Source organism: Alosa sapidissima, chromosome 24 (assembly GCF_018492685.1).
Source record: "Alosa sapidissima isolate fAloSap1 chromosome 24, fAloSap1.pri, whole genome shotgun sequence".
NCBI lineage: Eukaryota > Metazoa > Chordata > Actinopteri > Clupeiformes > Clupeidae > Alosa > Alosa sapidissima.
Window position 1 is genome coordinate 449,435 of NC_055980.1, and position 27,178 is coordinate 476,612.

The 27,178-nt window shown below is 39.6% G+C and overlaps 2 protein-coding genes across 5 annotated transcripts in view; both read right to left on the reverse strand.

Annotated features, from left to right (window-relative positions):
* Nucleotides 1–27,178, reverse strand: part of bub3 (BUB3 mitotic checkpoint protein) — a 234,451-nt gene that overhangs the window by 143,309 nt on the left and 63,964 nt on the right. The gene's annotated exons all lie outside the window — the stretch shown is intronic.
* The window catches only part of oat (ornithine aminotransferase), a 115,534-nt gene that overhangs the window by 24,329 nt on the left and 64,027 nt on the right, over nt 1–27,178 (reverse strand). For all 4 annotated transcript variants that reach the window (XM_042082914.1, XM_042082912.1, XM_042082913.1 and 1 more), the window contains 2 exons: nt 11,454–11,567; nt 3,362–3,506 (listed from right to left, as the gene is read on the reverse strand). In XM_042082914.1, the coding sequence (XP_041938848.1) occupies nt 3,362–3,506; nt 11,454–11,567 (259 nt within the window). The remainder of the gene's footprint in view (nt 1–3,361; nt 3,507–11,453; nt 11,568–27,178) is intronic.

Here is a 27,178-nt window from a genome sequence, read left to right on the forward strand (position 1 = left end):
AGCAATTGTTGAACATTGACCTGTACAGGACATTGACAGTAGCCCAGCCTAACAAGCAAATGTTGCAAAATACATCAAAAGACGCAATTAATCAGAAATAAATAATGTAATCTGCATCGCTTTATTTAACAAACTGCAAGCAACAAGAGCATTGAGTTCGCTGTAAGGCCAAACCCAAGAGCAAAGCCTATCTGTTAAGGCAGTCGATAGGCTATATAACGAGCTGTGTGCCTGGAAAGACGATAGATGACGGCTCTGGTCATCCCATACCCTCCCCCCACTTCCTGTAGCCTACCATTATGAAGGCCTGTAGCCTAAAACGACTCGTTGCCGTTTTGTGACATTAAGCTTTTTCACGTTAAGCCCTCCTCCCCCATCCCCTTCTTTCACAAGCAGTGGGGGAGCGCAGGGCACAAAGTAACACTTTTTGGTAGACAAAGGAGGGTTCTCCGCGCTTCTGTCGTTTGGCCACAATCCGTTGCAACCAGGCCAGGACAGATATTTTAGAGAGGAGAGACGCCGGTGCAGCTCAGATGTCTTCTTAATTTTCTTTATTCTTCAGTAAAAGGTGCAGAACATTATTAAACTTTGACTAACATTTCGATGTGTCGATGTTTTTGACTAACGAACATCGAAACGTTAGTCAAAGTTTAATAATGTTCTGCACCTTTTACTAAAGAATAAAGAAAATTAAGAAGACATCTGAGCTGCACCGGCGTCTCTCCTTCTCTCTAACACTTTTTGGCTTTGGCTAAATATTTCTAAAATCATTTGAGTTTCACTAGTCACATGTTTTAACAAGCAACATTTGTTATTGAACTAATAACAGACGTGTGTCAAAAATTTACTTTATTTTCCATACGGAGAAATAACATATGCAGAGTCTAACCAAGGTCAATCTTGCCAAAAAAGCCCTCAAACCTGAAAACACATGAGGCAAAAGTGCAAAACATCACAAAACTAACTAAACTAACACGTGCATATTTTTGTATTGCAATCATTGTAGCCTACAGTTGTAACAGCGCGTAACAGTCGTTTTATTCCCCGGATGCGTTCATTATAAAGAACGTTTAACGTGTCCCAAAAACAGCTATCAATTAATCACCAAACGTCTTATAAACAAGTATTGCCAGGAGCAACACCTTGCAAAAAATGATAATAGGCCTAGGCCTTTATATGGCTCTGCTCCTGCCTAGATTCGAACTCAGAACAGCCTGAAAGTTGCAGACCTGTTCTGGAAATACGTGCATTAACCCACTCGACCGTCAGACAACGCTATCTGCTTCGAGTAGGCCTATTGGGTAGGACTGTAGCCTACACTGGTTGCTGTGGCACAGTCTTGAGTGACCGAAATCGTTTTTCTTTGTCATATGAATGCTGTCATTTTGTTAACATTACTGTTAAGGAGATGCTGTAGGCAAAGTCTATATTTAGTAGTAAAAAAAATCAGAACTATTCACAAGGTTTCTGGGCAGCATATTTATGTTCTGTTAGCAAGCGAACTTCTCATGACTACCGACAAAGTAGCCTACTGCCAGCTGACGAAGCGCTCATTTTAAAACATTACTGAGAGACAGACACTGTACAATCAAGAAATCTTGCCACTGAATCCAAAACTATGTTTAACATTATGTACAAGGCTTAGGCTACAGTGGACTAGCATGTTGCAGGGGCTGCTAAAAACACAGAGAAACGCACTGAAAACTCGGCCAATCACAGCCCTTGCTTTCGAATGCGCCGTCTGGTTCGACCGTGGAACTCCACAACGGACTATGCTGCCCCCAAGCGGCTGCAGTTGTACTTACATTTCACCATTCACCATGATCGTGAATGAAGTGTCAATTTTTAACTGGGACCCACTGTAGCCTATTCACAGCAGTAGACTTGCATCACTGTATGAAACATTATAAAAACATGAAACATGACATACACAGAACTGTAAATCATCTGAGTTTAATATTCACAGATATCTAGGCTATATTTAACTTTGCGTTTGGTAAGGTCTGCTGTTCATTCTGATATATAGTTTTTAGATTAGATAGATAGATTAAATATGATTAAATTAAAGTTACTTTTCTCCTGAACCGTTTACCACAGCGGCTAACATAGAGCTTTTTCTCAGCTTTTAAACTTTCATGTGATGTGATACATGTGATATCTGTGTGATGAGTAGGCTACTTCGCCAGTAGTTCAACAGAGAAGAATGGGTGAATTTCTTCTTATCGTGCGCGGTCACTTTCTCCACTGCGTAAAAGACTAAATAAATTTGCGCTGTGAATGCTAAGATTATTTTGATAGGCCATAGGCTAAATACAAATCGCTATTAGTGGGATGCAAAGCAAAATATTGAAAGAAGGGGGCACCAAGGCCACAGTGGCCTGTGAACCTACGATTTTCAAAGGGGTATCACGGCCAACGCAACGCCATGGCCGTCGTGGCCGCCATGAAATTCCAACCCTCCATATAGCTATCAGAAAATAACAATAAAGTTTGGTGTCCTCAGTTGGCACCGATCGGCCCAAAATGGGGCTCTGACTCATGTTTTAATTTCCCCTGGTTTAAAAGAGGGCATTGGAGTAAAAGACTAAACCTATCAAAATCTTGTTATACAGAAAGTTTGCTTTAATAGTTTTCTTGTTTTGAGAAAACTTTGGAATGCAAACGTTGTGTAATCACTAATGACGCAAACAACATAATGTCAATTGTCATTTGTTTGACGGCCTGCTACAGCCTCATATAACTTTGAAAGAATTTGACCTTTACCTTTGACCCCATGACCTTTAGTACCTAATCATTGCATGTAGGCTTTATTAAGTCATTAACTTTATTAACTAATTTCATGAAGATCCTTCAATCTGGTTGGGAGAGATCACGCCAACACTTTTTGAGTATGACCATGTGACCTTGACCTTTGACCTCATGTGACCTTGAATATCAGTTCATCAAGCCCTTATAACGAGTATGCCAAGTTTGATAAAGATCCTCTAACCAGCTTGGGAGATACTGCCTAACATCATGATGTTCTAACAGACCATTTTGGCCCAATATCCATTGTATTGTGGTACAAAAGAAAGCTACTTCCACCCTGGTAAGGATTGGCATTATAGGCAATACCTGAAATACCTTTAACCATAATTCGCTCAGACTACCAGAGTTGTTTTTGGCTATAAGTGTACCAAATTTCATTCTTTTATTACAAAGTGCACTCAGGTTATTTGCCCCACTATTACTTTTGTTGTTGACAGATAAACTGTACATCAGATAATATGCATTCATTCAATTTGACAGGTGACAAAGATGTTTTTTACTGCTATGCAGTATGTACATTGATCTAGTAGTGTCTGATTTACATGGTTGGTACCTTTAGTTTCCTTTATAACAATGGCGTTCAGCAATCCTTTCCCTCTGACAGTGGTCACAACATCATTAGGTAGCTTCATCAGTTCAGTCCTAAGCAGCTGGCCCATCTTTTCAGAATTTTCAGCCAGTTTTTCCTCCTCCAGGACCTGCAATTAGAAAAGACGCAGTATTGAATTCATGTGTAAGTCAATGGAAGACAACACACCATGTTCAACTCGATTTCTACACAAAGCACCTTTAAAGGCCTTTCCCAAGCACACAATGCAATCTGAAAATTGCTGCCCTGATTAAAAAAAACAATGCAGTTGAAGTGGAGTGGAATGGAAATTTTTAAGTGACCCCAAACTTTTGACCGGTAGTGTAATTTAAGGGTTTGACTTCTTTAAAGACATCTCATCCTGAAAACAAGCAAATCTGTCTGCCAGTGCGTTCAGCAAATTTATCCTCAAAAAAAGTATGCAAGATGATATCAGCCTGAAATCGGTATCTGCACACTGCAAAATATGAATTCTAACCAAGTGTTATTGATCTTATATTAAGATTAAAAAATCTATTTGGTATTGTTTTTAGTATGAAAGGACTTACCTAGCGCCCTCTCAAAAGATCATTTTGACTTAATTTAAGAAGACTTTAACTTATTTTAAGGAGTCTTATCAAGACAAATTTGCTCAACGCACTGGCAGACAAATTTGCTTGTTTTTAGGACAAATTTGCTGGTTTTCAAGATGAGATGTCTTAAAATAAGTCATCTTTTTTTAAATTAAGTCAAATGATTTCACAAGAAAGCGCTAGGTAAGTCTCTTTATACTGAAAACAATACCAACTAGTTTTTTTTATCTTGATATAAGATTAATAACACTTGGTTAGATTTTGTTAGATAAGCAGTTTTTGCAGTGCAGATAAAAGCTTCATAACTTAATTATCGGCATCGGCCGATATGGACATTTCTGCCGATGTGACTGGCCGATAAGGTGACCTGTTAACCCTTAGAACCCTAGACTGTTTTAAGGGCATTTCCACTACCTTTAGTTATGAGCATTTATCCTGGTCATTGTAAGTGTCATTTACACGTGCTATATTTTTTTCCATCACAGTCTAGGCTACCCAGATCTGCCTATCAGACTGTCCTGAATCTGGCAATATAAGAACCATGGACTTTGGGGCTGAGCAATTTACAGACATAAGTGGTGTGCGCCTTTCAGAAATAAATTTCATTTTTTTTATTTAGTGATGAAAAATGACCTTTCTGAGCTCCATATCTGTGACACGAACTGATCTGACCTGACTTGACCCGAGTTTGCATGTTAGCCTGTGTGTACACTCATGATGATTCTCTACAACAACTTTTTACTGCATTGCCATGAACAAAGTAAAGGCAAAAAAGGTGTTTCGTTGTCGATCAAATTGGGATGCAATGAGAGCTTTGAATTGGATGCCATGCAGGAATTTGCTAGGATCTCAAAACCGGATTATGAACATGCTTTGCCATAGAGAAACACATGATAGCTTTGGATTATACATGCTTTGCCACAAAAACACACAAAACGGGGGATAAGTCGAGCTATGTGAAGTTATTATTTTGCTATCACTTCGTCTGTTTTATAACCCAGAAGGATGTACTTAGTACCAATGGATAGCCCTACGTTTCCTCTTTCATCATGATATGCTTGCCATATCTACGCGATCACGGGTTCGTGAGTAATTCAAACGAGAGTAATGGGTGCGCAGGTGAACACAGAGAAGTATAGACTGTAAATATGATGCAATTTGATTTAATTTCATGATTTTTTCCATTTTCATACCTGATCGTACAGACAAATGCATAGTAGGCTATTTAAAACAGCAGAGTAAAATATAAATATATTGCGACTCTAGGGGGGGCTCTACAGTCGCCAAAAATAACTGAAACTGGTACAGTATACCTTTATACAACACCTTTAATATAAGATTAACAACACTTGGTTAGATTTTATTTTTGCAATGTGTCAGGTGAGTTTTGAACCTGGATGCAGGTGGATGACTTACCATTGACCTATGGATCAGCTTAGAGTCAAGGTTTGAGTGTGAGAGTATATCATAATTCATGTATGCAGACTGCAAAAATGTGTGTTCAGGGTACCCCTAGGAGTTTCTTCTACAAGCCAAAGTAAACAGGCCACAACCAGGGTAGCCTACTTCGGGGGTGCAGTGTGTGTGTGTGAATGTGGAGGGTGGGATGCTTAAAAGGTAAAGAATATCACACGGATGCTTTGCACATATAATATCATTTGGGTGTGTGCAATCCACATTGACTTTTGATTTGAACATGGTTCAGGACTTAAAACAAAGACAATTTCTGTGCCTGAAGTTATCAGGCATTTTTGAAGAGGTCGTAGGCTTTATGGACACCTATTAGCATAGCCTAGTAGCCTACTAGAATAGTGGTTCTCAAACTGGGGTGCGCGCCCCCTGGGGAATGTAAGAACAAAAGAGGTCTTTGTTCTGTATATTGACACAAACTACATTGTGAGCAGTTTATGCTTAATGACTCCCCATTTATGCAAGCAAAACATTTTACAAATATGATCAGTTACTTTACTTTGAGCCTTTGAAGCCTAAACCATGCTCTTCCTTACTTGAGGCACTTTTGTTGAAATGCAAGAAATTGAAGACTGAAACTAGGGTGTAGTAGCAGGTATTTGGGAATGAACTTTAGCTCAGATGCTCACATTTATTTCGTGTAGACTTCGTGTGACAGGGCCACCAAGGACTGTGAGCGAGTCAATATCATCTGGGATCAACCATTTCATAGGACCTAAAATGGTCTCCCCATATTGACTGTATCTACTCAGCCATCATTCAGTCTGTCATCTGTACCTCCATCACTGTCTGGTTTGGGTCAGCTACCAAACGGGACAGGGCCAGACTGCAATGGACAATTAGGGCTGCAGAGAGGATCATTGGAGCGGACCTTCCCTCCATCCAGGACCTGTACCGGTCCAAGGTCAGGAAAAAGGCAGCAAAAATCTCTGCAGACCCCTCACATCCTGGTCACAAACTTAAACGCGACTTTAATTTGTATTTTCCCAGTGAGACGCTGCAACAACCCAAACAACCGGTAGATGGCTCAAGTGAGCAGGGTGTCTCATAAAAAGAAATGGAGCCTGGAAAACCCTACACAGACTTCACTACAGACTTTAGCAGACTGGTTTAGAAATAATTTAATAGCCAGAAATATGCCTGCCCTGCCCTAATAAAGAAATATTTGGTTAACTGCGAGTGAATCCAGTTTGCAGCCGTAGAAGAAACGCAGGACAAATTAAACATTCTGGTTTTCTCCGAGTGCAACGATGATAGACAGACATCATTTGGACAAAGTATAGAGCATATTAACCTCCGTTGCTTAGCCAAATGCCTTCCTGTTACGTCCGTTTATCACGGAGTTACAGGCGATAAACGATTTTTTGATGGTCACAAGTTTACTTCATTAGCGGTTTATTTTTTTTGATTATTAAAGAGTGTTTTTCATTTAAAGGTTTGACTTTGTGCTTATTCAGTAGAGCATTTAGTGCTCTTCCCAATCCCAGACGTTCACATTGCATGTTTGTTTGTAATGGATGCAACCGCGAGATGGGCTACGCGTTTGACGGCAATGAGTTGTTAACAGACATGAACCAAGACATATAGCCCAGCAGCAATCTAGGGACTGTTCGTTATTTATTGAAGGGGCCACCGGAGGAATTTTGAGTGCTTCAGTCAAAAGTTGCATGACCCTCTCTTGCCTGCTAGAAATTGTTCAATGACCCTCCGACAGAATTGTTAAAAAAAGACATGACCCTCCCCTGCCAATTGTCGCTGTCTTCTGCCCGCGCTGCTTTGCGCCACAGCCACACACTGTGATAACGTTCTTAAATCAATCTTTCCCGTGAGCTTGCATGCTACCAGTCCTTCCTTTTCAAATGTGTTGCGCCTGTTTGCACAATTTCACAAATAATCATATATGACAAATAATCCCTGTGCACGGGGACCGAAACAATGCATGCCAACTTTTTCTGTGTTTCTCACGTATTTTAACTTCCCCCCCGCTGTCTTGCCGTTTTAATGTTTTAACAGCCCTGCTATCGGACCTGTCTCTGTGTTGCCCTGTTGCTACCCCTTGCCCTTCCAACGAAACAGATGTCTTCAAATCATCGTTTTCCTTGCTTGAAGGCGAACTTAGAGTGATGTTAACCTATTTAAGTTTAACGGCGTGATTGTCGTGAGAGCACGATTCATTGGCGCTTGCATGTTCGGCCTTATGTCTACGTGCGCACCTGAGGCTACTCAGCTGCAAGAGAAATAATTTCCCCTGTTTGTATGTTCACTGCAAGTTGGCCTACCATAACTTACCAACTCTGCACTGTAGACTGGCTATTTATATTTTTCTGTGAAATAAGCAAATGTATTTGTTCAACTTTATGAAGCAGAATTACGCACTAGGCTACTTGGAACATAACACATTTGACAAAGGACAGATGTTATAGTGACAAAATATTAACTTTCAGTGTTTGATGTCTTTGTCATGGGAAATTTTTTCCCCCATGCATTTATTCTAGGCTACTGTCAGTGACTGCCGTGAGAAAATTCGGGTTCTGTGTTTCGTTCATGTCAGTGACTGACGCGAGAGAAGCGGGGTCTGTGTTGCGTTGCGTTAATTTATTTTCAATTGGGCATACCGTGCCGTGTCGTCCACAGCTCAGTTCTGACAAAGCCGAATTTACTCCTTTTGAAACAATGAGTGCGCGCGTTTGTATGGTTATATTGCTTGACAGGGGGATCCCAAGCAGCTTTTCCTAATTCACCCGACACTAATAATTAAAATGTTGAAAACTATTCGGCATAGCATATTAACTGACCACCCGATTCACGTTGACTGGGGTGCAGGGGGGCCATCAGCCCTGCCCCCAACAAATCACACCTTCCCACCAGCTATGACAGCTTAAAAGAAGTCAAGAGGACTCCTAACTCACAGACCTATTCACAAACCGGTTTTGTGGCATTTCTCCTGTTTTGAAATCCTATGCGGCTAGCTTCCAATCGTGAGGACGCAATTTTGAATTGTAGGCATAACTAACATGCAATAACGCCACCAACAACAACCAAAACTAGGCTACTCATTGTCAACATGTAAGCCTAATGAAACATACTACATCAATCCGTATGTTTCTTTAGGCTACAAGCTATTTGTTTTGCCTTACTCTTGATTCATTTAGGCTAGGCCTTTTTATTCATATTCATCATCTTCTGTCCTTACAGCGCAGCATTCTCAGACCTGTCACCTGCCACTCATCGTAAGGGAGGTGTTTGGAATCATTCCCGCGTTACAATCATCAGCCAATCAAGGTGGTCACTTCAGTCAAGCTCGTGCATGAGTAATAACGTCATCCATAGCAACGAAGACTCACTCACTCTTAAGGCCCGTAGGCCTACACACCAGATACAATACGAAATAACAGTGCGAAAATGCACTCAAAGTGTACACACCAAGTCCGATGCGATTATTTTAATATTTCGCATTCTATTTCGCACTCACGTCACGCGGGTTCACACAGCGACTTTCAGTAAGCAGGGAGAACTCATAAAATCATTAAGATTTGAAACAGATTATAGCCTTGATCATTCATGGAACAGTGTAGGCCTATTGGCTTGAGAGGTGCTGGGGAAATTAAAGCTTAAGGCCATCCTTCCCATCCCTTGTCTATTCTACTTGTGCTATTGTGATAATTGTGCAGTCGAACCACTGACGGAACACATAAGTTGGTTGGGCTCATTAGTGCACCCACCCCACTACACAGCACACACGCAACCAGATTCTAACGCTAGGCGGGAAGGGACATGATTAACGTTTGCAGTAGTTTAAGGAGGATACGCTTTTATAGAGTTAAGCATTCTTCCTTGAGAAAAACTCAGAGTCCGGGTAAATAGACGGACACAGAGGTCAGCAGGGAATGACGAGCTGATTTTGGCCTGAGCTCAACGTTGCGCTCTGCCCCACATTGAGCCCAGCCCCGATCTGCAAGCTGCAGCCAGGGGTGCCCGCATATTGGACTCGAGGTATGCCATTTGGGCGGACTGGTGTAGCCTAACAAGTTGTAGGGTAGGCAAGGCCTCATTTAAAATGTTACATGCCAAAATGCTATACGCCAACACGCTATAAAACGGCCATAGCCTAGCCTATATCATGTAGGCCCACATCTCACGAAACCATTTCACACGCAGACTACATCAAAATGTATCTGCTAAGGAGCGGAGGCACAGAGACAGCCTGTAGAAATGAGCATGGGATAAAACCGCACTGCTGCAACAAGTGGTAAAAATTGATCAGCTTGTATGACGATGATCCAAGACTAGTCATCGTGAGCAGTAGGATCACCCAATCTATCAGCTTTTTTTCTGCTCGTCGTTCTATTGTGACATCAATGGAACCCTGCAAAATCATTATTTGGGTCGGTTCTAAATTGACAGGGTCGGTCGGGTTACGGCAAACAAAAATATTTTTAAGGATGGCCTGGCAGTGTTTTTTTGCGCGTCTGCAGAAGTCAGCCAAATATGAATGTAATTCTGCTGCATAAAGCAGATGTATTTGTTTATTGTACAGAAAAATAAAAATGACATGTCAAGCAGTCAATTGACTACATTGCAGTCAAAGTAGGGCAAATTAATTTACGAAACCAAAACGTGGGTCATAGTTGTCTAAGCCTCTATTGCGTAGCCTGTTAAAAACGTCGCCAGATAGTATTAAATCGGCAACAACATTGTTTTCTGCAGAAGCCTACCCAAGGCTACAGATTAATTCTGAACAGTTATTTCTCTACTGGCTCAATTATCACACCACTGTTTTGATTTGCGTAGCTGCGTTACCCCCAACACTGACAATAATGTAGACAGCAAATTTCGATTTCGATTTTCTTTACCACCGTGTAGTCAAGCCTTAAGACATACCCAAGTAGCCTAAATCGAGGTAATGTTTAATTATGCATGATTTATTTTGTTATTGAATTCGTAGGCTGGGATTACTCTCGCAAGTCTCCTTCTTTTTCAGTAGGGGCGGCAGGCAGAGCGATGTACAGTGGCAGAGCGACGCACAGTGGCTGAAAGTGGTACTAAAGCTTCACGCAGCTTCACGCCTCGTAATGCGCGACTGAAGTGGTCATTTGAAAGCGATGCCCACTGTATAAACAAAATCCAAGAATTATATCAGTCTGGCTTCAGAGCTCACCACAGTACTGAATCAGCCTTAGTTAAAGTTTTTAATGCTGCCTCTTCATTGCTGCCGATAATGGATATATATCAGTATTGGTCCTCCTGGACCTCAGTGCTGCCTTTGACACCATAGACCATGACCTAGCTACACTAGCGGCGGTCATAATAATCTTACAAAAAAAGCTTAAAGTAAGTATCCTTTTTATCTTAATATAAGATTATAACACTTTTTGCAGTGGAAGGTTAACTCTTACTATGTTGTTTTTGCCTATGTTTATTACGATGTAGGCTCAGCCTACTAAGGAAATCTGTGCAACTTGGGTGGTTTCGGTTCATTGAATAAACGCTCATGCCATTAACCTACCACTTAATTTTATGCCTCAATGTTTGATGATGCCAAATTAGCAAATATTTCCTGATTGGGGAAACTTTTTCTAGTGGCCTGCGGTTCCATGATTAATTATGCTGCAAATCAGACCAGTGACAGAAGCACCGGACATTTGATCTTCTCTAGCCTAACCCCCACCCCACGATTTACACAAGTCACCCAAGTTAAAAAGCAAGCTGTTTGCATCCATGGTGTTGAGTCTGTGTGTGTTGGGGGAGTATGGTGTGTATGTGTGTGTGTGTGTGTGTGTGTGTGTGTGTAGGGGGGGGTTTATTGTGCATGTGCGATGCGCTTCTTGGACCTCTAATAACACTTCGTTAGACAGGCTGCAATGTATAGAATAATATCCATTTGGGAACAAACACTGGCCCTCTAAATTCCCGATTACGAGTTTGTGACTGTACATTTGTGAGCCAATTTATTGGTGATGATCATATCTGTAAAATGAAATGTTGACTGACAGGTGATGTGGAAGAAAACTCACTTCTAAAGCAGCAATGGCAACTCTGCAGGCCAAAGGGTTTCCTCCATAAGTGGAGCCATGCTCTCCAGGTTTGATGGACAACATCACCTCATCATCGCAAAGCACAGCTGATACCTAACACACAAACACACACATATTCAACACTAAGAACAGAAACACTAAGAACAGAAACAGAAAATCATTTTCATCAAAGAACAGGCAAACAAGGAAATCAACAATGCAACACTGATTATGTCATTGCATGGAGTTTACCAATAATCAGAGCATTTACATTTGAATGACTTACGATGGTCTACAGTTTTACCCCTGCTATAGACCATAACTTGTGCATTTTGTGGCTTTGGGTGCACCGATGCGATCAGGGCTCAACATTAACTTTTAAAAGTGGTTGCCAGCTTGGCAACCAGGCATGAGATTTGGTTGCCAAAGCCAACCAAATGGTTGCCATCATTGATGGCCTGTTATTTGTTTACATACTAAAATAGTGATAACAAGGGGGGCGGTGGGTGTGAAGAAGTAGACGTGTTTGGCGAGAGCTCCAGAAACTTCCATCTAAAACCTCTTTTTTGGCACTTAATGTTTATTTATTAAACTCAAAACATTTGTAGGCCTATTTTATTCTTGTAGGGTAGGCTATATGAGAAAAGGCCAAGAGTGTCTTAAGCACTGTTTTATTTTATTTTGGTATTGTCTTACCTCAACAAGGCTACAGCTCCATGAAAACAATCAGATAACTATAAAATCTGTAAAGTCTATAAAAATGTATTTTATGTTGTTTTTGGCTGCTGTGTTTGACTGAAATGTAGACTATTCTTTTTTCATTTCAATACAGTATATGAAACAAACCTCAGTTTATATAATCATATTCACACATTTTGTTGCCTAATTGACAACCATGACCATGATAATTGATAATATAAAATGAATGTGCACCTTGAGCAAATTATAAAAAATCTTTCAGAATGCTTTCCATTCTTGAACTGCATCGAATCGCATCGCATCGAATCGTACTGAATCGTTTTTTATAAACATGTATCTTTTCTTGTATCGAATCGTGCCCATGTATCTAGATGCGAATCGTATCGTCTTTTACATGAGAGATTCACACCCCTATTAGTTACCATCACGGTCTTTGAATGTACATTTTGGATCTCATTTAGTAATGATGGGTGACCTACATAGGCAAAATACAGGAGCAGTCAGACTTGTCAGTTGGAACGTGAGGGGCTTTGAACAGCCAAGTGAAAAGGGGAAAGGTTTTTGCACACTTGAAATCGCTTAAAGCTGATATATGCTTCCTTCAGGAAACGCATATTAAAAACAGTGCAGCAAAGGTTTTGAGGCCATCATGGGCATCACAGATCTTTCAGTCTAATTTTTCAGTCAAAGCAAGAGGGGTTGCTATCCTTATACATAACAAAGTTACTTTTCAACACCAGCAAATGATTACTGACCAAAATGGTAGATATTTAATTGTTACAGGTTTGCTGAACGAAATACCAGTGACATTGATTAATGTGTATGGCCCTTATTTTGATGATCCAGGATTCTTCCAGGCTCTTTTTAGGGCTATACCCAATCTCTCTGGATCTAAGGTGATTATGGGGGGCGATTTTAATTGTATAATGGATCCTCTGACAGACAGGCAACAACCACAAATAAATAAGTCCAAAAGTAGTTTGACCCTCAATAGTGTAATGAAGGGCTACAATCTGGTAGATGTTTGGCGATTGCTCCATCCCTCTAAAAAATATTTTTCATTATTTTCATCTGTACACAAATCTTATTCCAGAATAGATTATTTTCTTCTAGATTCCAGTTTCTGGCTCTTGTTACCACAATATTGTTATATCTGATCATTCCCCTGTTTTGGTAGATCTTAAACTTAACACAACTTAGGGGAATTACACCTGGCGGCTAAATAACTCACTATTAAAGGATCAGGGTTTCTGTAAATATATTACAGAGAACATTTTAATGTTTATAAATACAAATGACAAGGGCGATGTTAAGGACTTCACCTTATGGGAAGCCCTGAAAGCGGTTATTAGGTGAAAATGGCAGCATTGAGTTCTTTTAAGTTCAGGTCAGCTTCTAGTGCACTGATGGCCTCATCAGAGACATAATATCTTATGAGACAGCTGAAAGAAAGCACACAAGAGGTAAGTTAGTGGGAATAGTACACAATCTTACTAATCTAGAAAACAATTACAAAATGTCCCCCGACACTAAACTGCTAAACAAGATCGTGGCCCTAAGGTTTGAATACAATGGCTTACTTTCAAAAGATGTTATTAAATTACTAACACACATGAGACAAAAACACTTTGAACTAGGGGAGAAGCCACACAACTTGCTTGCTAGACAACTAAGGCAAATGCAGTCTTCCAGAGCCATATTTCAAATAAAAAATAGCTCTAGCCATATACTAAATAACCCCAAAATGATAAATGCCAGATTTAGGGAATTCTACTCACAAGTATATAAGTCTCAAGGCAATGTAGACAGAGACAGTATAGAAAAGTTTTTTTGCTGGTCTGCAGTTGCCTAGGCTCTCTGATAAGGCCATCAGTGCACTAGAAGCTGACCTGAACTTAAAAGAACTCAATGCCGCCATTTCAGCGTTTCCAGCTAACAAAGCCCTAGGACCTGATGGCTTTAGCATGGATTTCTTTAAAAAAATTAGGGAAGATCCATCACCACTATTGTTGCGTATGTTTAACCACGCTAAGGAAGCTACAATACTCCCACCTACATTGTATAATGCCAACATCGCTGTTATTCCGAAGTAGGGTTGCAAAATTCCGGGAATTTTTAAAGTTGGAAACCTTCCATGGGAATTAACGGGAATATACGGGAATTAACGGGAATAAACTTGGAATTTTTAATATGGCAAGTTAGTCTATAACAGGGAACTTAAATGTAGTGGACAAAACCCCATCTTGCAGCATAATACTAGTTAAAACAACCTGATTTAATGCAATTTCAGTCAAATTTCCCTGCACATACAGTACGTCAATCCCATGCACACAGCAATCAGCATAGGCTACTAGACATAAAGGAAACCTATGGTGCATTCATGTGCATGGGGAAAATAAATTCCCAGTGAAAACGTCATCTTGTGGGAATAACTGGTGTGAAACTGGGATAAGTTTGCGAACAGAGTTGCCCAGTTATGGGCTTGTCGTCACTTTTGTCCTCATTCAAATTGGTGAACGTCATTTTGCACTGTAATTAAACTGTAATGGGATGATTAATCTGTCTGATTAAGCTTGACAACTTGGTTGGGGTGGTATGTTATGTTTTTTATTTTTACTTGTTTTACCATTTTCTGGGATTCTAACTGAACAAACTAATTGTCAAGATAGTTAATGTTCCAACTAATCGGATTTTTGAGTGGCGTGGTGTATCTTGGGCAGTTCAGGGGTTTTAGTGTTGCTAGCTTAGCACGCTAGTAAACCATAGGCAGAGAATGGGATTCCCGCTAGCATGGTAGCTAGCTTTGTATGCTAAGCTAAGCAAAAATATGAACAAACAAATCATATCGGTTATTATGAAACAAAATGTTAATGTTTGTATATGAAAAAGTAGGAATTCAAAGTTAATTCCTGTAAATTCCCATTAATTCCCATAATTTCCTTTAATTCCATTAAAGTTTCCAATTTGGAATATTTCCAAAATTCCCCAGCTTAACTTCCCATGGAAAGTTTCCAGTAAGTTTCCGGAAATTTACCGGAAATTTTCCGCCCCTTTGCAATCCTATTCCGAAGCCTGGTCGTGACCCCCTATTAGTATCTTCGTACCGCCCAATTTCTCTGCTGCCTGTTGAAACTAAGATCATAGGGAAGATTCTAGCAGACAGGTTGAAGATATATATATGTAGCATTGTGCACGCAGACCAGACTGGATTTATGCCAGGGAGACAACTACATTTTAATTTATGTAGTCTTTTCAATGTCTTGTATAGTAAACACTCCACTGAAGCTGTCATTATTTCCTTAGATCCATTTGACCAGGTTGAGTGGCCTTACATGCAGGTAGTTCAGGAAATGGGTAGAGACAATATATGCTCAACCCACAGCCTCAGTCATAACCAACCAAACCGTTTCTCCACCCTTCCAAATTCATAGTGGAACCCGACAGGGCTGCCCCTGATAGAGCCGCTAGCAATTAACATAAGACAAAGCATAAGGCTAGTATAGCCCCTGTAGTTGTCAATGGAACAACTCACCATCTCTCCCTGTATGCAGATTATATGCTTTTGTATATCTCTAAGACACAGACATCAATTCCATCTCTCTTGTCATTAATAGAATGGTTTGGATCCATCTCTGGATTTACTGTAAATCTGGATATTCGGACAGGCCTGCCCCCACTGCTTAAAACAATCCTAGAGGAAACACTGCATTAGGCTATTTCATTAGCCTATAGAGAGCCTATATTGTGATGTTGAGAGATGCGAGATAAAAATAAAGCACTTTAATCGGAATGATTTTAGCTTGTGCGTGATTATCACGGGCACGGGTCGGGTAACGGGCCAAATATTAATGGCTCTGGGCGGGTGCAGATTTAATTTTGATATCATCACGGGTCTGATCTGGTGCTGAACTTTGCGGGGACGGGTGGGTCTCCAAAAATGGACCCGTGTAGGACTCTGCTTCAGACATCATGTGACAAGTGTGTTGTGTGACCCCATGTTCCCAGGGTCCTTTGTTTCCCTGATTAACATGCTAGGTAATATGGAACATGAAAAAGGGTCCCATGTTCCCAGGGTCATATGTTCCCAGGGCCCTATGTTCTCCAGTTAGAGGGTCCTATCAGGTGTCGCCACCACCATCATAAATTTAACGTCATAAACATGAATTTCCGAATGTGCGCCATCTTGGGAGTATTGAATATTATTGCTGGTAACTGTGCTCCATAGGGCAGCATTATATAGATGAAGATAATTTAAATAACTTGCCCAACTATATATTTGTTGGTTATAAAAATGAATAGGCCTACAATAGGACACACAGTTGCTGGTTGTTTATGCTGCTTATGCTGCGGTCTTCATTTGGTGGACAGTAGGCCTAAGCTACTAAATAAAGGTAACTGTAAACGTAAATCAGACGTGCCAGACTTTCATTCAAAACTGTCTCTTACTAGAGTAGGAAGTAATCAACATCACAGGTGGAGACTTGCTTTATAGCCAACTGTAAGCCAGAGACATAGGTTTACCATTGAAAAAAGTTTGCAAGTTGCTATCTGTTGATGTGAAGTAAAGTTAAAGTGTGGCACACTGTGGCCACTGGCACGGGATGCTAATTGATGCTGATAAATTAGCTCTAACAACAATTTCAAAATGCAAAGCCTACTTATTGTGTTCATTTAAGCCAGTTGTGGTTTATGTTACAATTAGATTCACAAGTTTGGCACACTGTAGTCAATCGTTCTGCACCTCCGTGATCCAAGAACCACCAGACACTGTAAATTCTGTCATTTATTTGGCCATCTTGTGAAATTGTGTGCTACATTTTGAAGAGAGTGATTATGGTGCTTATGTGATGAGTGATGATGAGTTTCGAAGTAATGACACGTTCATGAATAATTTAAAGATGATTGTGTTTGTGTTGGAGATTCAACATAACATGATGAGCCTTTCAGACAGGGTAATTTGTAACATGCGTAGCCTATCCCTGTCTGGACGATTAGGGCAACCGTATACGCAACAGTAATTTTACTATTTCAACTAGTGCCAGGGAATATATGACTAAAATTGGATAGAATAATAGCCTAATTAGACTACTCACAGAAAAGTTAAGACTAACAGGTTCATCATAGGCTCGATTTTGCCATGGACATGTCTGACCGACTGCTCCACTCCTCAGTCAGTTTTAAAGTTAGCTCTCCTTGATAATGAATAATCTATAAAACTGCATATCTTTATTTTGTCTGGACTATTATGGCAACTGTGTAGGCCTATAATAGTTTTTGATCAAAGAATGTATTATTAATAAAGAAGTTATACTAAACCAGAAACTGACTTTCTAATAGGGTTTAGATTACGTTCTCTTTTGCATACGTCCAACATGGCCGCCACCCACTTTATGATGCCAGGTGGCGACACCTAATGTTCCCAGGATCCTATATTCCAAGGATCCTACGTTCCCCAGATTAACATGGTAGGTAATAGGAACATGAAAAAGGGTCCTATGTTGCCCAGTTAGATGGTCCAATGTACCCGGGGTCCTATCTTCTTAGTGTTATTAATTAATATACATTAAATCCATATTAATTATTTACAGTATGTCAATGGGCCTAAGTACTGAACCCTAAAAGCTTAACATCCATTGATAAGTGATGGAGTTTGAGAGGCTGTAAGGGTTCAAATTGCTAATAACAGGAATGGCACATCACCTGTGACATATTGTTAAATTGACAACACCAAAAATGTGTAGCATCCCTTTGGGTAACCCTGTGTTTTATGAATTATGAATTGTTGGTTACCTTTGGGTAAAGTCTGCATAAATGTAGACTTATGGAAAGGGCAAAGGGTGTGAGAGAGCACTCGTGCACTTCACAATTTCTAAGCCCTCAAGTTTGCCGGAATCAAAATCTGTGAGGGGGTACATTTAGATTCAGCCACTGTGTGTTAGAAAATTGAACTGGGGGATTATGGAACACAGGGCCCTGGGAACATGGGTATGCTCCCCATTTTTGGTAACGGTTGTACCTCCTAAGAGCAACATGTGTGATGTGTATTTGATAAGCATTTATCTGTTTTTTACCCATTGTAGTTCACAAGAAAGCGATTGAAGTGGCCCACATGCTTAATGGACAAATCTAGCTTAGTTGAAGGAGTATCAGCAGCATTAATTTAAGTCTAAGTAGCTATCTGTTAGCTAGTTAGCGATTTAGCTAATGTGAACTGGCAAGCTAGTCTGATATGCATTTCAACATGAGTTCAACATGGGATGGGATAACATTAAGTGATAAACTATGGATGACTTCAAAAATGTTCAGTTAAAAAAAAAAAAAAACATGTTACTTTGTCCTGTTTTCTCCCTTTCATTCCAAACCATGACCAAGCGCCAATCTCCCTTCTCCGCAGAAGACATTAAAAATAAGAAGAAACGTGTCATACATCGAAAAATAATCAGATTTTATAATCTTTACATATGTGATATGCCTCCGAATCAGAGCTAGTGAGCGGAGCTGAGCGGTGCAAATATCTCGCTCCTCGTTATCAAGAATCAGTCAAATCACGAACAGCCACAGCTCCGTTTAATTGTCAGGTGTGATGAAATGCGTTCATATTCCATTTTTTATGTCATAAACGTTGCAGGCCTATGGAAAGGTTTAGTGGTAGGGTTGTCCAATGATCAAGTTGTTGCTTCAATTTGTGTTTTAATTTATGCGACGCACCAATGCTAGGTTCATCCGTTTGGCGCAAGTTTAAAATATTTAGCCGACTGTGTGATTTGTCATTTTCGTTCTTTTGGCAATTAATCCCGACTGATCCCTTTAGTTAACGTTGCCAAGCTTGTTTGTTGTTGCACCATCAGTGTTGCAGTCTTTTAAAATAAATGTTCTGAGTGAAATATATTGCCGTTGCTCTTACTTCTTTGGTACCGGAGAGCTAAATTGACCTGACGCGAATTTGACTGGAGAAGCGGCCGAGTAAACAGCCATCTGCTCTCAGCACAGTGTTGACTTGCACGTCTAATCGGACGCGCAAGACTGACAATAGACGGGCCTAGGCCCGTCCAGGCCCATCCGTGCCTACGCGTATGCTTTCTAAATTATTTAGCTAACTCCATCCCCATCAACTAACTTAGGCTATATGGCCAATATCTTTGAAATTTAACGGTCTTGGTTTTATTAGTGGGCATGCCTCAGACTCGTGGTGTGAGCGGTATGGGAGCGGAACAGAGTGGCCACTCCGGCCTCTAAATTAAAAAGCGCTCCGCGCTCAAATTCCATCCATATTACACAAAACTATAAAATGATCTAAACTTCATTCACTCTTGGTGTATAGATCAGGACAGACTTGCGGAACAGGCTGCAGGTCAACAGTCTGACAGCCTGCATGAAGATAAGCATTAATGGTCCAATAGTAAAACAGTGCAATTACCAAAGGGCCCTTGAAATGATCTTTTTAAAGCCAAGGAGGATGGCTTGTAACAATGCTATCAGCTCTGCCATAAGTAGTGACTGATCACATTTGCACATTTTGTTGTTTTGCACTCTTTTGCACTTGTTCTATAGTTTGTAATAGTCTTTGTTAAAATTGCACAAATTACACAAATATTTTGAAATATTTGTATACTGTTGTATAGTTTGTTTGGTGTTGTTACTTTGTTAACTGTTATTTTGAGAAGCTGGTTATTTATTTATAATGTAACAACTGTAGTGTATCGCACAAACAAGACGCCAACACCCACACCCCCCCACCGACAGCAACCGATACCAGACCCCCCACCCCCCCCGGGACCTACGACCTACCACCTTGACTAACACATTTCCTGTGGGAAACCCTGAAGTATGCAGCCCACCACAATATCAACATTGACCACCACACAATGATTTTTACAGGTTCTACTAAATTGTGCTTAAATCTAGTTAGCATCATAACCACGCTGCGCTAATGTGTTAAAAACGGTTGCATTCAAGTTAATTCTGCAAACCTACCACCACAAATAGAATTCAATTCTGTGGGAAACACTGTTTGCATATGACATGAATGTGATTCAGTTTAGCTTTAACATTGGTAAACATGCAGAATGCTCTGACTGACAAGAATATGCTAAATATACTAAAATACAAATTATACTAACACTTAATACAATATATAAAAATATACTAAAATACAAAGTGGGTAGATGACAAATAGCAGAATTCAGACTGTCCATGTGTCACACACTTATAAAAAATGGCAATTGTTAAGAATTGATATGGAAATGTTGTAGGTCTGGTAGGTTCAAGTTCTGTCATATTAAATTTATTGGATTTGTATTTCACTTTTGACTTAAAATAATCATCCAAACATAAAAAATGTCATATGGTGCGACTGTCCACCATGTGTGCGAACTTCCTAAAAAGAGTGTATATCCATAAAAAGTATAATTACTTTAAAGTTTTACCATGCATATAAAATAATTGGATGTTTTTTACAACCACAGAAAGTTTTGATGTTTATGCATGCTGTCCAACTAAGTTATAATCAAATATATTTTGTCCATAAAATGGTTGTCATATGGCGTGACACTATATTGTATGTTTTGACTGGGCATTCATTTGGACATTATTATTGTGAAGAGGACCCTGCTTAATCAGGAAGTAACAATAGAATGTCAGGAGTAATTGGCATGGTCAAGAGGTGAGTTCTGCTTTTTAGATTTTTATATAAAAAGCTTTGAATTGGACATCATCAATCGTGGCCAAATTTTAGTGTCTTATGGTGTGACATCATTTGCCTAAAAAGTAGCTATTTTCCACAAATATTCTTCATGAATTCTTAAAAAGCACTGCTGCCATGTGGTCAGTTGCATGCTAAATAATAGTTAGCTGTATTTAACTGTCTAGAAAATTAGCTTAACTGTCAAAATGTCATATAGTGTGACGCTGCATCATATGGTGTGACAGCTTTTTTCAAGTCACACTATATGACATTTCTGTCACACCATATGACCAAATTGCATTTTTACATAAAAGTTCTTGTAAAAACATGTTTTAAATTCAGATATTATATGTTTTTTGTTAAATCTGTGATAATTGGGAAAAAAATGTATCTGTACAATTCATATTTCTCATACTTTTTTCTTTTATGTTACCATGCCATGTAAGTTTAAAAAATAAATACTAAACTTTCATCTATTTTGCTGTTACACGCATACACCATTCATAGAGTGACTTCAAAATTCATTGTTAATGATTTTATTGTCATTAAAAACCCTGTTTTGCTCTGACACATGGTGGAGTGGTGCAGTTCATCATATGGCGTGACACCATGTCATTTGGTGTGACATTAAATAATGTCACAAAAAAGACTTTATAATTGAAAAATCATTAAAACATCAATAGCACACAAAGGAAATGGTATCTGCAAGAACCTCAAGAATTTTGAGTGAGTTCTTACAAGAAATATCAGAATTAAGCTAAAATATCTGGTTACAGTTAGGAGCATTCTCCACCTTGACAAAATAACTTGTTAAATTTTAAGTTTTTCTTCTAAATATTCACAAGGAAATGTTGATGCAAATCAAAGCAAACGTGATTAAAATGTACAGTGACATAAATTAAAGTAGAAAAAAGTATCTAATTTTCATTTTATTTCAAATTATTTTCACGTCACACCATATGACAATTTTAGGCACTAACATGACAAATTGACATATAAATATATATTTCACTTCTTTTTTTTTTTTTTAAAAACGTATATTAGTCAAGTTTAGAGATACAGCAACACATATAAACACTTTTTAGGGATGATATTTGAAGTTTTTTTAAATTCCTTTTTTCAGGCTTATTTGTCATCCACCCAATTACAAAAATACTAATTATACTAACACTTAATCTAAATCAATTCTAAAAACAGTATCCACAGAGTGGTGATTAATAAATCAGAGGCGCTTGCAATGACTGAGGCAGGGACTGAGCCTGTGATTCTCTGTGCATAGTAAGGTATGGTAAGGTGCTCTAAGGTGCTCTGTGTGAATGAGTGTCATGGTGGTAGCGCAATGGTGATAGTGGTCATGGTGATAGTGCAAATGAGTAAGTCAACAGTGCAACAATGCAGAAATAAAGTAAAGTAAAGTCTATATATTTAACTATTTAAGTGTGGCCACAGTTCGGCTGTGGCATGGAGGGGGGGGGGGGGTTATGCATATGTGCTAATTTAGCACGCAAACAGTGAGGCATAAAGACAGTGGTACAAGTGGCTAGTGGACAGACAGTACCAAACATGGAGGGGGTGAAGAGGCAGACAGACTATGCAGAGAAGTCTCTCTCTCCTCTTCCCTTAAGTGAGGCATTGAACAGTTCAATGGCCCTGGGGACAAATGACTTTCTCAGTCTGTCAGTTGTGCAAGGCAGTGAGCGAAGTCTCCAGCTGATCAGGCTCTTCTGCTTAACAATAGTGCTGTGGAGTGGGTGACACTCATTGTCCAAGATGTTGATCAGTTTGTTCAGGGTCCTTTTGTCAGATAGTGAAGTGATGCACTCCAGTTCAGCTCCCACTACAGAGCCAGCTTTCCTTACCAGCCTGTCAATTCGCCCCACATCCTTCTTCCTTGTGCTTCCTCCCCAGCATACTACTGCATAGAAGAGGACGCTGGCAACAACAGACTGGTAGAACATCCTGAGGAGCTTACTGCACACATTGAAGGACCGCAGCCTCCTCCTCATTGACACTAATGTTCCATTTTTTTCCAACAATGGCAGCTCATGGAAGCCTCAAATAGTTCCCGGAAGTTAACAATAAATAATAGCAGCAGTGCAGTTACAACAGTATAGACTGTTTGTAGCCAACATTTCAGACTCAGAATTACATTATTGGCTAATCCGAATAATATAACAACAGTAATAGTAGTAAAGTAAGTATTAATAGCCTAATTATAATAATAAACTATTTATGTAGGCCTATCGACTATGACAGCTTTTCTGTTGCTCAGTTTTTATCAGTTCCTTATCAAATAAAAGAGGCTAAAAGCCCAATAAATGTGCCACACGTAATAGTCTAATATAAAATAACCCTTGCCTATCGAATTTCAATTAGGCAGCACTAGGCTACACCACGAATCATTAACAAGTTTTTGCTTTTGTACAACTTTTATGACTTGATGTTTCTTGGGCATTTAGCTTTACCATCATGTCAAGTTGTAACGTTATGCATAATGCTCATCTAGGCTATGGATTTAAGTGGTTTGAGGGCAGCAAAAGTGGGATATAGTGCAACTGCTTCCCCAAAACAATTCCTCCATAACTGTGGATTTAATCGTTTGATATGTGGATAACTTTCAGTGGACTAAACAAATAAAAGGTAAAGATTTTGTTATCACAAAGCTAGCTGGTTCGTTAAATATGGCGAAGCATATTTACAGCCAACTTTGTTTGCAGCAGTGAAGCCAAGTTTGTTAACATTGTTGGTAACGTAAACGTTTCTTCAGTTAGGAGCAGGACTGTTTTGGTTTTTATTTTGCATTCATTTTCATTGGCAAAAGCTAGCCTAATATGCATGACAACTATAGATTTGAGGAAAGCTGCAGCTGTTAGCATCAGCACGGTCATATTAACACAGCAGGGCACACAGTGAAGGATTGTGTAAAATCCCCATCCCCAGAAAGCTTCAAGCTTGCGATGATATTATGCATGATCACTGATCAAATTGCTATTTTTTTATGATGAGCACAACCATTTCCAGGTTCATCTGTCTGAATCTCAAGCTCTTTAGCCTAGCATCTTAATTCACAGCACTGTGAATGACAAACGATGACAAAATGCTGTTCATGTACGAGTTCATAGCCTGGTTATTTATCGAAGGACTACATCACGTTTTATATTTTATTATGATCACTCGTAGTGTTAATTTCGTCAGACGAGACGAGAGGAAATATGTTCGTCAACGACCTTTTTTTTCATGACTAAGACGAGACGGCAGTAATGTCCTGAAACACTGACTAAGGCCATCTTAAGATGCATTATTGTTGACGAAAAAAGACGAGACTAAAATGTTTTGCATGAAATAAAAAATAAGATAAAATCTCTCTTCATTTTCATCTACAAAATGAGAAGACAGAATATCTAGCTGTTACGTTTTCAAAATATTCATCGAGTTCATACGCAACAGCTTTCCTGTAGGCTAGTCTACATGCTGTTGCTGAAATCCTGTGGCTGCAACACGAAACTACATGGAACAAGAACACTGGAGATTTCTGCCAGAGTTAGCAAGATAACTACCTAAGCTTTATTCCACAATGCTACATAGCCAGAAGTTGAAGCTTCTCTCATACAAATTAACATCCTCCAGAATGTCCATCCAATGTCCAAAATGTTCATCATGTAATGTCAACTATTTAACTAGTTAGGCTGATGATGCAAAGTTTGCTAGCAAGTAAGCTAATATGGAAAGTTCGCTAGTAAGTTAGCTATGGCTAAGATGGAGAGTCTGTTTGGGGAATGTGTTGTGTTTGGGCGCATATCGCCATCTAGCGAGGCGGAGTAAAACATTAATACTTTGGCCTACGACAGTGTTTCTCAACAAACTTTTTCAGTTTCAGGACCACTTAACTAACCCTAGCTAAAAAAAAAAAAAAGATTAGACCTACTTCAACAGTAGCCTATAATTAGTCTACACAATAGGCTTACTCACTGAACCACCTTGCTTATTGTCTTTGCACTTTGCTTATTGTGTGGATTCATACTGTATGATTTAAACTGGCATATCTTACATAGACAGTGTTGCAGAACTGTTTTTACATACAAGTTGGTTCAATATTGCAAACAACTCATCTATATTATATTTTACCACGTCTGCTCGCAGACCACTTGGGATAGCTTGCGGACCACCAGTGATCCCCGGACCACACTTTGAGAAACACTGGTCTACGAATATGACAGTGGTCCAGTCAAATCTTTTACTGTCTATGGTCAAATCCCAGCCGAGCTATAACTGTAGCTCGACTTACCTGTGCATGTAAACATACTGACTGACAAAAAATCAGAATGAGTAATTATAACAGACGAGTAGCCCTGTGGACACACAATATTGTTGGAAAATTGAGATGTGTGAAACACTATTTTGTTATAAAAAAAAAAACACTAAAATGTGTTGACTAAAACTGACTAAGACGAAGATACTTTTAGTTTTCTTTTGACTAAAACTAGACTAAAATGACGAGACCTTTAGTCGACTAAAACTTGATTAACAAAAATGATATTTGAATGACTAAATATGACGGAGACTAAAAAGGACATTTCGTCAAAAGACTAAATTAAAAATAGGTGACAAAATTAACACTAACACTCGCATTACCATGGGGTTACTGTGTAGGTAGTGCTACGGTTAACTTAACATGCCCACCATAAGAGATGTAAGAAAACTTTTCAACTTATTATGACCGCCGCGCAGCGAAGCGGCGGTCATATAGGTTTAGTCAGATTTTTTTTTTTCTTTTTCGCATGTCCAAATTTCCGTCAAGGATTCCCGGGACACTGAAAGACTGGGGTAGACGAAACTTGGTGGGCATGTAACCCAGGGCTCGAAATTAACTTTTTTTTCTCAGGGTCCCGCAGCTGTCCCGAATTCTACTTGGCACTGTCCCGGACTTAAACACCAGTGTCCCAAATTCAAGTTCTTGTTTTTTCCCATTCTACATAATAAACAGCATAATGATCAGTAACTTGCATCACTTAATTAACTCGTTCTGGTCCACCATGTCAGTTCTGAACAGTTTATTAAAGACCATTTTTATTAACATTAATCATCTGCTGTTTCACGCAACACTTATTTTCAGAGATTGCGCTTTTGGCTCTTTTTTGAGGTTGCACTAGACATTCATTGTCCATCGTTTTGACAGACAGGGTTGTAAAACATTCCGTCAATAATCTATTTTCACGTGTCTTTAATTTCAATGTCAGTTTGGTGTGAGGTCATGGCCACAGATCTCGGTAGAAACAATAAGTAGTGTGGGAAATTACCACAAAGCTGTCAGATAGGCTACTCTCCTGCCACGCTCTCGCCCTCTTGTGCGCAGTCAAATGCGTTCCCAATTAAATTAAGTAGCAAAGCGTAGTTAGATCTGCTGCAACTATGTATCTCGATGTAACAAGCTGTTTTGACATTGTAAACGTTCTATAAGAAGAGTGTAAAGCAGTTTGCAGTAGCCTAAAGTTACCCACAACGTTGTCTATTGCTGGAAAAAATAGCGAGCGGCCTGGTTTAAAGTGCGTGGCAGGCCGGATCTATGATAAACTAATAAATGCTCGGCGGGCCGGATTAAAGTGCGCGGCGGGCCGTAGTTTGGACACCCCTAGCCTTAGAACTGCCACAGCGAAATGTCAAATGCTAACTTAAATAACTGTTTTCATTGTTATAGGCTACCTTGCAACACTATCTTTTTGTCAAATCGCAGTTGCGGTAGGCCTAGGCTATTTAGCTCAGCATGATATTGGTGACGTTTGTCTGTCACTGACAGAAAACACGTAGTCAGAGAGGGCCGTCATCTCGTTTTTTTAGAACACCAGTGTAACCTTAGGCCTGCACTATCAGTAAAAATGTTCACAATGTCATGAAAACAAATGCCATTTACCTGCCTGCTAGTTAGGTAAGTTAACCTCTATATCGGAAAGTGACCCATTAGGCCTACCGCCTGTGCCCTATTTTTGTGTCGGCCTATGAGTCACTTAATATTCATTTAACCAATATGGCGGATTCCTAAGGAAACGCAAGCACCCAGCCCATTTGGGTATCTTACTATATTTGTACCAAAAATAACATTGTAGCCAACAGTGATTTGAAGAGCAGTAGCCTAAACAGTGTTGTAAGGCTGCGTGTACAAAACCGCTTCTTTACAGATCAGCTGGCTAACGCTGCTTTTGCCAGCTGCCCGCCACGCCAGGTCAAATTTTGTATCATTTTATTAAGACGAGAAAGATACGTTTAGATTCCCATGTAAACAGTTTAGGAAAAAAGTACCTATTTTGAAATTTGCTTTGCCATTTTTTCTACTGTCCCAGAGTTGTCC